This window comes from Plectropomus leopardus, chromosome 13 (assembly GCF_026936395.1).
Source record: "Plectropomus leopardus strain MGB_pleo_1.0 chromosome 13, ASM2693639v1, whole genome shotgun sequence".
NCBI classification, from domain to species: domain Eukaryota; kingdom Metazoa; phylum Chordata; class Actinopteri; order Perciformes; family Serranidae; genus Plectropomus; species Plectropomus leopardus.
Genome location: NC_142188.1, coordinates 17,231,559 through 17,243,910, shown reverse-complemented (window position 1 = coordinate 17,243,910; position 12,352 = coordinate 17,231,559). Strand labels below are relative to the sequence as shown.

General features: G+C 39.7%; 1 protein-coding gene across 8 annotated transcripts in view; it reads left to right on the top strand.

Moving 5' to 3' along the window:
• marchf8 (membrane-associated ring finger (C3HC4) 8) overlaps window positions 1–11,858 on the top strand; it is a 93,624-nt gene extending 81,766 nt beyond the window's left edge. For 6 of the 8 annotated variants that reach the window (XM_088086991.1, XM_042502156.2, XM_088086994.1 and 3 more), the window contains 4 exons: window positions 975–1,155; window positions 3,303–3,438; window positions 6,266–6,280; window positions 8,220–11,858. In XM_088086991.1, coding sequence (XP_087943117.1) covers window positions 975–1,155; window positions 3,303–3,438; window positions 6,266–6,280; window positions 8,220–8,524 — 637 coding nt within the window. In that variant the 3' untranslated portion in view covers window positions 8,525–11,858. The remainder of the gene's footprint in view (window positions 1–974; window positions 1,156–3,302; window positions 3,439–6,265; window positions 6,281–8,219) is intronic. The other 2 variants (XM_088086992.1, XM_088086995.1) reach the window with 1 other exon arrangement.
• Window positions 11,859–12,352: the final 494 nt, after the last annotated feature.

The window sequence follows — 12,352 nt, the reverse complement described above, 5'->3', positions numbered from 1 at the left end:
TAGCAGATTTTGTAACAGATGCGAATTAACTTTGGTGTATAACGACTCTTCTAGATGCCGACGCTGTTGTGTTACATGTCACGCCTTTTTGCCTTGTGCAACCTCTGCGTGCTGTCTTAAATCATACACTGCAGCAGCATTATGCCAGTGTTGTTTGGTTCAGTTTAAAAGCGCAAAGCCGGTGTAATAAAAGATCTTCTTTAGAGCATTATTGCAGAACCTCTGTTTTAAAAAGGTCAACTTTAACAGTCTAGTTTATGATCCATTCATGAGAACACATTTGGAACACGAGTGATGGTGTTGACGGGTACTTGAGTTCATCTGACAGAGCAGTGGGGGTATTTTGTGACTGTGTATCTAACACAAAAGGTGATAAACCACTGATGTACTGAATGCCATGTTGTTGATTATATTTTCTATACTCCTTATGATTCACCCTCACATAGTTATCATTACAGGAAACTTGTATCTGTTCTTGCAACACTGACACTTAAGATTGCTGCTGCTACAACTGCAGGATATCTCAGATTAGATTAACTGTGTTCAATTTTGCTGTGTGATGCTGCTGGAACACAGGAGATTATTTTCTGAAAATGTCATTTTGATTTGCAAATGAAGTGCTTTGAATCAAATTAGTTGGTCTTGATTGAGTTTATTCATGTGGGACATGTGTTGTCTTCTGTGTTCAGGGTCTTAATATTTGTGGAATAGTGTTCCCACCTGTCGTGCTTTTCTATATCTGAAGCAAGTGTAAAGTAAATGAACATTTTCTAAACATCTTGTCTTATTATATGTACTACTACAGAATGCTACAAGTTTGCTGACATATCTTCCAAAACTCAAGTTTGCTTGAGTTTGGGGAAACATCTGTCAGCTTTGCCTGCCAACTTTCTTCTTTTTGATCTTCCCTCTTCCTCTTTTTACAGCTGTCTTGCCTCTAGCTTAGTGTTGACTGTATTCTTTGGCTCCTGTAGGATTTGTCACTGTGAAGGGGATGACGAGAGCCCTCTGATCACACCATGCCACTGCACAGGGAGCCTGCGCTTTGTCCACCAGGCCTGTCTACAGCAGTGGATCAAGAGCTCCGACACTCGCTGCTGTGAGCTCTGTAAATACGAGTTCATCATGGAAACCAAGCTCAAACCGCTGCGCAAGGTAAGTGTACATATTTGTCTGAAGCCACTTAATGCACATGTTCATTACTTCAGCCTGAGCTGATAAATTCAGGCTGTTGCTGCAGCTCCAAGCAACCCAACTTAGCTCACGTCACTCCTTCATTGTGAAGCTGAAAAATGCCAAAAGCTGCCTCCAATCTGTCATGCGGATAACACACGTGTGACACCGAGCTTTGAAGCCATCTTTATAAGTGGAACTTGTTTGGGGGGGGGTGCAGGCTGTGATTCATTTCAAATGGTTCAGAGGAAGTACACTACCATTAAAGGCTCTTATCAATCGCTGTGGCCTGGAGATAGCAGGACACTCTAATTAAAATTCCTCCACCCTTCATTAGCTGCACAAAGGGCCTTAAACAAATGCTCCACTGTTAATAGCGTCTGAATCCAGCTGGTGAACATTGAAATTGCTCGTGTGTGAACGTGCAAAGATGAGATGAGGATGTCGGCATTGTTATGAAGTGTTTATCAAAGGGTGCTTGGTTTCATCTCACACTGCGGCACCCGTTTCTCGTCATTGTGACCCTGCAATCACTGGATACATGAGGAATGCATTTTTGGATGTTGGGAGCACCTATAAAGAATATTTTCAATGCTGATCTGATGATGCTGGTGTTGTACTTTGTCTCTTATCATATTGCTGAGCTAGTTTTGTAATGATATTTTGCGAGGCCAGTGACAGACAAGGTACTAGGCCTCTCTGTGCTGTGCGCCACTTTTCTTCTCCACTTTTCTCGCCATGCCAAGAAGCGTCATGTAGCATTGGCTTTTGATCACATGAGCAGAATGCTCTCTATCAGGGGCTGCATTCATATACATTCTAGGAATACTCTCATAGAGCTCCTAATTTAGCCTGAAATTTCTATCTTTGAAGTGATTTAGGAAAAATCAAAGTGCAACTCTGAGCTATGAAGGGACCAAGACTTTTGTCTAAGTGAGGAGCTGTCGTTGACCCTGTTGCTAGGTATGACACATTCTTTTAACAGGTGTGATTGGTTGTCATAGACAGGCCTTTTTTGAGCCTGCAAGGTGTGGACACCCAGTGGAAATTAACTGAATTGTGTCACAAAATCAGACTGTGAAAGTGCTGTTTGTGTGATTACACTGCTGCACTGTAGTATTCCTAGTAAGATCAACCATTAACATTCTCCCGGCACCATCTAATCTTTGACATGTCATTCAATCACTGTCATCCAGTGTTCAGAGAGTATTTCTACCACTTCTTTGTCTTTCTGTCATTTCCTCCTCTGCTTAAAAACTCTTAAGCTTAAAAGTCCTCCTCCCTACTCCTAACAGTTTTTCACTTCAGGAGCTCATTTAAGGACTAAGGTGCTTTGTGAATAACTGATCTTTACTTTAAGGGGAAATTCTTGGAAAAGATTTTTTTTTTAATCAGGAGCAACTCTAGCACTAGGAAGCTTTGTGAATACAGCCCTAGATGTTTGGCTCACACTTTCCAGAAAACACTTGAAGAGTTTAAAGGGCCCTGACACACCAAGCTCACGGTCATTGGTCATTGTCGGGCCGTCTGTAGGCGTCAGTCACCCAATAATTTTTGGCACTAGTCTGCCATTGTCTGCCTTTTGCAGACAACATACCTAGTTCAGCATGTTGAATCTGTGTCTGAGAGAGGGACAATGGTAAAGCCCATTGGTGAGTGAAATTACTCCTCAGCTCAGTGCACGAGAAGGGAAATGAAAGTGAAGAAAGCAAACATATGGCTGAAGTCAAGAGGGCATGAGAATGAAACAAATGTGTTATATGGGGTTAAATTTTTTTTTTCTCTTAGCCATTGAGCTCTTTTACAGAAAAGGTGTGTTATTGTTTGTGTTTGTTATCCACATGTTAAATATAATTTAATCACACTGGGTCATGTTGTTCATCTTCTAGCTGGTTAGCCAATGTCGTTCCTATTGGTCTTTTTTCCTTTATGGAATGACAAATACATGCTTATACAATACAATGCAAGACCCAAGTGACATGACATAATGGTCGCCTTCATCGCTACTAGTTCTTTGACATCTTTTTTGTGGCCTTTAAGTGCTACGTGTGTTTGAAAGCCTCTGTGTGGATTTATTTGTTGACCTTCTGAAATGTCCTTTCTTTGTTCTCTCCTGCTCTCTGTCTCAGTGGGAGAAGCTACAGATGACAGCAAGCGAGAGAAGGAAGATCATGTGTTCGGTCACCTTCCATGTCATTGCCATCACCTGCGTGGTGTGGTCGCTTTATGTCCTCATCGACAGAACAGCGGAGGAAATCAGACAAGGTCAGCAGAGACTTGGACGCACACACACACATACATACACAAAAGCATTGACGTAACATTGTTGTCTCTCTGTTGAATGTAGTGTTGTTAGATGTAATCCATTCATCCGTCGTCTCCAATCATTCATGTGCAGTATTTAATGACAAATCTGCGTAACTGTAGTGGTATTTCGACAGCTTGAGTGTGCTGTGAAATGTCCTCGAAGACTGGAATATATGTGGGCGTAATTCACTTGCAAAAGCACAGTGGGTGTCATGAAGAAATGTGTAGAGGAGTGTGCTTAGATGATTTTCTGTCTGTACGTTTTCTTTTTTTCTTTTTTTTTTACTTTCCTCTGGATTCAGTTCACTTTGATTTCAGACCTGTAGTCCATAAAAGAGAAAGTTAAGCGATAAAAGAAAAGAGATTTTTAGAGTAGATATTTACATATCTTTCAAAGATCCAATTTGAGATTGAGGCTTTCAGAGTGAACCTATTATTGCAAAGTGAGGTGATTTTAGCTCATCCTTACTTGTTGAAGAGGGGTTAGATCAGGTTTCGTGTGCGTGGTGTGAATCTTAATGACCAAGTTGAAGGTCACTTCCGTGAATTGTCTTCAAAAGGTCCTCACAAAGATAAAGTGTGTGTCAGTTTGGGTCGTTTTCATGACTGCTTGTTTTTACATTTTTAGCATGTATAGGTTCCACAAAAAATGACTTATTGTAACAACATCTAAACAGTTAAAGTTAAAGACAAAATGATCTAATATCTTATTTCTGTGAAACAACTTCAAGGAATAGTTTGACACTTAAGATAATACTCTTACTTGCTTTATTGTCGAGACTCAAATGAAAAGATTGATGCTACTCTCACATGTTTATACACATTATAAAACTGCAGCCAGCAGCTGTTCAGTCTAAATAATCATAAAGACAGGAAACAGCTTGGCTGGCTCTGTACAAAGAGAGCAAATCAAAATGCTCATGGGAACATATTTACATATTTACTGCACAGCATAACTGTGCATGCATGGCTATGTTGTGCAAGTGCTTACAGGAGGGACAGGAAAATTACTCAAACATACTTAAATCAGTGGTTCCATAAGATTCAGACACAGTTTCTGTCTGGACTATATGTGCTGCTATTTGTAATATTTAATTTGATGATGTCAGACATGCAGTTGTCTATTTGCTGAAGCTACTCACGTGATATGGGCATATCATCAACCGCTTGTTGTCCACTCCATCATCAGCTGCCAGAAAAAGACTCCATCCCTGTTGCTATGCACCCGCAGTGGAAGTCCCTTGTGTCCAAACTACTTAATTGATATAAAAAGTTAACTGGCATTTTGTTGGTCTTATTCAGCTTGTTCAGCCTGTCCACAATATCGATCAGTTAGAGTTGACCATGACACTTGGACTTGGATCAGAGGAACTAATTAAATCTGCACACTTTAAACACGTTCTTTTCATATATTTTATGGCATGCACCTTATTATGTGCTGTTCAAAATTTAAACAAATATTCAAATAGCATATATGTCATTTTGCGGTGTAGCATCATGCATCTCTGTGATAAATGGACCTGGGTGTTGTATTTCCATCACTTCCAATCGGAGCCGGAGCCAACAAATACCCATGGCTACTGCAGTCATTTGAAGTGGGGCTGTAATTGTGGTAAAATAGCCAACCACAAACCGACTTCATTGTTCCACCCCTTGTCAGTAGGGGGGGCTTCATCATCATCAGCACCTACCCTCCCACACATGTAAATCTGCCTCCCAGCACCTTTAAAGGTCACTAATTGACATGTTTTATCTTGTTTTTTTAATCTAGCACACTTATATAATGTGTAAATGAATGAGCTTTAGAGGTGATGGCATGTACATTTACCTTTGGACAGAGCAATCCGGTTCCCCGTGTTTCCAGTCTTTGTGCTAAGCTAAGCTAATCGACTGCTGACTGTAGAGTGGTATCTCCTCATCTAATACAGCAATAACTATCCCTTTAGGGAATTTTTGTGTGCTTTTTGTTGTTGCAGCCTATTTTCTTTTTTCCTGATAAGGATGGCTGCTACGGCTGCAATGATAGTATTTTAGATTTTGCCACAATATGATGTTTATGTGTAAGTTTGATCTGGTGCCAACTGTAGATTATTAAAACAAGTGGTCAGCAGGAATTTTGGTCTTTTAAAATGTTAGAACAAGAAGATGTGACTCAGAGTTTAAAAGCCCCTTTAGCAGCCCTCCAGAGCCTCGACTGCTCCTTACTTTCATCTCGACCAAAGTGGTCCGCAGAACTGTGTTACTGACAGATTGACGGTGCCATCCTCAGAGGGCCAGCCTCTCGCTATCAGGGCTAAAATTGGAGAAGGCTGCTTTAATGATGAGCTGTTGTATCATGCGCTGGCGCTATGTCTGCTCTCACTCACTCCTCTATGGCATATTTGGTGCTTCTGAGACAGTGTACAGATGGAAGAGCAGGCTGTGCCTGTTTAGCCCGACCTGATGATTCAGACTTGTTAGAATCCCTGTGGGCTGTCAGGTTCAATCACCATGGTGATGCCAAATAGCTCCTCACCAGTCCTGTATGTCCGCTGCCAATTCACACAGAGCCACCGTTATGTTTTTCTCCCAATTTGCTTGCACAGATTATAGCAGAGCTAGATCTAATACACCCTGAAATGTTCTCCAATGTCTACTTTGATTTATGAAGCAGGTTTAATGTTTGGGATTGCATGATGAATTACATCCAACTGTAATATTTGACTTTCATTCTCTGCGCTTTTCTATCAATCTGTTTGTGTGTCTTTGGTAACACATGATACTTACACTTTCTTTACTCATGCAGCCGGAAAAATCCCAGGTAAACATTTTAACTTTGACCTTTTGACTTTGAAATTGTGTTTTCCCCGTCAGCCTTTCTGTCCGCTGTGTCCAGTTCTTTTCCAACTGCACTTTACACCCCTTTCCTTCCCTTCTCTGCCTTGATTTTAGGGTAAAGATAATGCTTCTTCCCCGTTAAGTGCGGCTCATATTCTCACCACCTCACTGAATGTTCCAACCTAATGAATTAAGACAGACACCAAGTCGAAGAACATGCTGTAATTTATTGTTTGTGTTATACTCTGTTACAAACCCCACTGACATATTCTCACATAACAAATGACACGTTAATCTCTTCTCATGACGTTCTATGAGCATAATTAGTTTACTGATTATATATTTGAATTCGTTTTCCTCCCAATATATGAGATATCTTTGTATTTCACTCTTAACATCTATTCATCTAACGACCTGAAATATAATAGCCAACAAAGTAAAATAAAAAAACTGAAGGTTTGCAGGTCAGCTGTGTATTTTCAAAAAAGATAGCCTTTTTTTTTGCTCTCTCTCTCCTTTTTGTTTTTGTGTTTGAAGATCCCTTTTTTGCCTCGAAGTGCTGCAGCTTGTGACAAATATTTACACTTCCCCAATTTGCACTTTTTTTTACAGCTTACATAGAGCTTCAAGTTTCAAGAGTTTTGCAATTTGCAGAAATGCTGCAATGTCCTCAGGGACCATAGAAATGTTTTAACATGGTTTAGTAAGTTTACTGCAAATCACCATCCTGTAAAGCCTGCTTTAGTGTCGTAGTTTTCTAGTGGTGTTTCTCGTGCTTTTCAAGCAATCATTTGTCCTTTTTATAATTATTTTGGAGAGCATTTTAAGCCTTAGACACTTAAATTGGAGATATTACAGGAAATTAGGGCCCACCAGGGTCCCAATTTATTTTTATTCAAGTTGTTGCTACTTAGTATGAAAATCATGTCATGAGAAATATGCCTGATTTTACAGCTGTTAGTTACTTTAAAGGGACAGTTCACCACAAAATTTATCAGTCTTAATTGTTTTGGTGTGAGATGCAGAGTGTTGGAGATAACTGCCATAGAGATGTCTGCCTTCTCTCAAAATAATGGAACGAGAGGACACCCTGCTTGTGGTGCTAAATATTAAATTTTAAAAACTTAAAAACACCAATGTCTCCTTTAAGAAATCATGACCGGTTACTCAAGATAATCCACAGAATTTGTTGTGAGTAGCTTCATGGAGGAGCTATTTTCTGTCTACTAAACTGCACCTGCCAACTAATTTATCATGCAGAAGGACTCGTGGATGAGAGACGAGATGTAAACATTGGAGAGCTGGCAATTGATGCATGCTTTCCTCTGTGCTGTGAAACATTTGGTGGGTGTAGTTCAGAACAAAGTAAATAATTCCCAGATGAAACTGATTACTATTATTTTTTTAATGTTTTTTTGTTTGTTTGTTTGTTTTGCGCTTTGAGTGACACGAGCAGAGCACCATCTATTTCCATTTTATATCGAGGGAGAAGACATACATCTTTACATCTCCAACACTCAGCAACTCACACCACAACAATCTACACATAAATATGTAGTTTTGATTCTTGGGTGAACTGTCGCTTAAATGGAGAAGTAATTGCAGACTGATTTGAAAATACTTTCAAAGTTTAAATTCTTCTGTCATGGAAAAGTAGTTCTGTTTCACATTATTTTTGTGATAAATTGCATTTTCTGGAAATTCAATTAATAAACATGTTTATGGATGACAGCACCAGTTGGGAGATTTAATTATTTATTTTTTATTTAGTAAATTAAATATCTGAAAAATAAGAAAACTCTCATATTGGTGCAAAAACAAAGTTAAAATCCAATTATTTCCCTACTGATTTGCATTTTATTCTACAGTAATTATTTTGCAGTCTTGACATGGTCCTGTTTTGTCTGCTTTCTGTTCCTCAGGGATCCTGGAATGGCCTTTCTGGACCAAGTTGGTGGTGGTGGCCATCGGCTTTACAGGCGGACTGGTGTTCATGTACGTCCAGTGCAAAGTCTACATCCATCTATGGAGGAGGCTCAAGGCATACAACCGGGTCATATACGTCCAGAACCGGCCAGACACGTGTAAAAAGCTGGCGCTGGAGAAGCCGCCCCTCTTGGAGCCCAGCCTGGAGAACAAGGAGGCTCTGGCGCCCACCCAGTCGGACACAAACTCCTCTCAGTACACAGAGACAGAGGACTACAGTATGGAGGTGCTCCATGTCTGACCACTCGGTCCATGCCATTGGTTATTCTACTCATACACACACAAACAGGCCCACAGTGGTGAAGAGCAGCCGTCCTGGAAAAGCTCGGTGACTGAGAAATGACTAGAGGCTTTCCTTCCTTTCTCAGACTGACATCTGCTCATCTTATGTTCCTAAAACTCCACAGAGACAGACGGACCATGACTATCTTCTTCTCTCCATAATTCTCCTATCAGACCTCCCTCCACCTGTACCCTTCAATCCCCTTTTCCCAGGACCGGACTGTTTTCACTGACTTCTGTAAATGTCTGAAGAGGCCCAGAGCATACCAGTCTACACACACACACACACACACACACACACACACACACCACACACACACACACACACACACACACACACACACTTGTATGTACACCTCTGGGAGAGCAGGACTGAGACACATAGACTCACAAATGGCTCCAGAGGTCTACACGTCTCCGATGCGTGGTTTCTTTGCTTGTGGGTTTGTTAGATTTGTTCATTTTTACCTCCTGTGAGTCTCGGGCTAACCTGCCGTGGATCAGTATGTAGCGCTGCGCATTGGATCTCTGGAACATTCCAGCTACTGCCATCTCTGTTGGTCTGTCAGCTCCGAGCTGGCCTGAATCCGACCAGGCCTTGATCTGGACATGCATCAAAGCACTTTTGTTTTTTAGTTCCCACAACAAAACCCCTCCCTTCCTTGTTGCCCTGTTTGTTTCTTTAATATGAATTACTGTATATGTTGTACATGGGGGAGAGCACATTTGAACTCCTGTTTTATTTGACATTTCCTAAGACACACATATACATATATGTTAACCCTCCCATGGATGACAAAAAAGGAATCGGGAGTTAAAAATTGTGCTGAGTGTTTTAGTCGAAATAGACAAAATGAGTTTTGAATACAATGCCAGGCTCAAAGCTCCAATGCAGATAATGGAAAATCCAGCCACATTACTTCTCTACCCCAACATGAACTTTCTGAAGGCTTTGAGAATGTAAACTTTTTAAAAAATATAATGAAAAATAAATAAAATATATAAAAAGAAAAACATTTTCTACTGGGTCACAGGAAATTTGGTGATAATTTCCGTGTCTTGACAGCATTACGAGAGCCTTTGGGCATAAACAGCGTCGTTTTTCTATCATGCGAATGACACAGTATTTACAGTGTGATATTCCATGTGCAGTTTTTAATGTGTTGATTTGTTTGCTTAGTCACAGGATGTGCCCTGAGAAATCCACAGCTGCCTAGTTTCAGTCTGCCTGTCCATCGCTCCCTCTGTGCAGCCAGTGCATTGATTCACCCTGAATAGATAGTTTTTATTTAAAAGCAGGCAGGCTGTAACTGTGTGTATTTCAATTTGACTGCAAAATAAGCTTTCCACCCCTTCAGTGATCACTTCTTCATGGAGCATAAGATCTGATGTTTGAATGTGACGTATTGGATAATTACCAAGCATTTCAGACGAGCAGGAGTCTCAGTTTCAGCGAAAGTGTCTTGTTTCTTCTCCCCAGAGTCTTATCACATGGTGGAGTGTCTATTTTAGAATTTAATCACAAGACAGCCAGCATGCTGCCTCCCATTTGATTGAGTGTTTTCTCTATCTAGCCTTATGTGGCTGAAATGAAATGGGTTATACCAACAACTCTTTTTTTTTCATCTCTGTAAGAAAGCACCGCTTAAACACTGCATTATGTAGCAGTCAGGACTGTTTTTAGAGGTTGTCTTATTCATCATCAATGGTAGTTTATTTTGCATTAAAAGCAACGCAATACATCCATACATTTGTTGCAGTGACAGGCATACAGCCTGGCCCGCCTCTCATTGATGAGCTGACTGGAGCGCCACCTGCTGATGGTGCAGTCTGGCATAGGCAGCAGCTGATTTCTCAGGGCGATGTGTTTTGGGCTTACAGTCATTGTAAGTGCTTTTGTGTATGTGGGAGCACAGCGATGCCGGGCTCATGTTGAGCCTCACAGCCATTCCAGCGACACACACATTTTTAAAAACATGTCTTTGATACCAGTAAACTGTCTGTGAACAAATGATGGTCCAGCAACATAGTATGTGACAATTACTGCTCAGCAGCAGCAGCAATAAATGAAATCAGCGCTTTGTTTTTTGCAACAATTCATACTGCACTTGTGTATATGCCCCACGGTGACTTGAGATCTGGAGTCTAATATAATTTTAATACATAATATGAGCCGAGGGAGTTGTTGTGTTAAGTTGGATTACAACCTAGTAAACGAGAAGCTTCTCTGAAACTTTGATACCCACAAGGCTCAGTGCAATTAGACAGATAAAAAGTGCAATTACCCTTTTGTTGTTATTCTATTCTATAGTTATGTAATGGTGTTTAATGTCCAGGGTGTCCTCTGGGTATAAAATGATGATTTCTTCATTTTGTGTTGTATTTATTTTTAAAAGAAAACAGAATACAATTTGTTCATTTGAAAAAAAAAAAAAAAAAAAACTTTCATTAGTAATTTTATGCAACTTACACTTCTTTATTTTTTCCCAGACTTACATACCAGAACTTCAACTTTCACTCTTCGTTTTGCACTTTAGATATTAGAGTTGTTAAAAGTTTGGTTGCACAACCTCATGTGAAGCTCTTCTGTCTCCCTTCTGTCTCCCTTTTTCAATTACTTCATGAGGTTTAATTATGCAGAATATAACCGCAGCGTCGCAGTTAAACATTTTGTGTTTTTCACATAAAAAAACGTGGAATATTTTGACGTGTCGTTGAGATGGCAGGTTGAAGATGTAGATTGTGCTTTTTATACTTTCTACTCGCAGGAGCTGGCTCCTTTTATGAGGTCTGGGGGCGCGTTTTGAGGCCACTTTAGGATGCTTTTACACACAGGCATGTTCCTCTCTGAGAGCAGCTTTTCTTTCTTTCTCTGTGTCTCTATCAACTTGATTTCTTCAATTTAAAATCCTCCTGAACAGCACATCGGCTGAGAAGGAAAGGTACCTTCTCAACCTCACGGCCCCAGTATTTTATTTGTAGGTTTTTGTCTCTGTCTTTACCCCATCACTTACATTTGATCATGTCTGGAAAAAGTGTAACTTGCATAAAGCTACATTTGTTTACTACTGACTGGACTTGAACATGTATGACTGTTCCCCTGTCTTATGATATCATTCCACGAGTTTGTCTGTGAATTTTCTTTGGAATAGTAACTGTAAAGAATCTGGTAAAAAAAAAGTACTTATGTTTTTAAAAGAAATATTGATGTGTTTTCAGTTTAATTTCCCATTATTGAACAAAGTATGTAGAATTTAAAAAAGAACAACCAAATAAAAATTAAGTTACTTTTAGTGCTTTGTGTTTTTTCATCATGTTTTCTTAATTCACAGGTCCAGAGTGTAGGGTTTAGGAGGACATATTGGTGGAAATGGAATATAAAATAGTAACAATGTTTTGATTAGATTATAATCCCCCGCAAATAACAATAATTGTGCTTTTGCTATCTTATGATTTGTATACCATATGATATGATTTTTTAATCGACATACTGTGCTATGACTTTTTAATGTTTTTTTTATATGACATACTATACTATGGCTTTTTCAACATGCTGTATTGTGGGGTGGGGGGGTTGCGTACTGTACTATGTTTTTATGACTTCTATCGACATACTTTGCTCTAGGTTTTTTTTTCGGAATACTATATGTTGGCACTTTTTTCAACATACAATGGCACACTATACAATTTCTTTTTATAGACATACTATGCCATGGCATGTTTTTTCAGCATTCTAAACTAAATTTCAGTGACAAAAACAATGTAGAAACAGTTTGCAATTTGGATT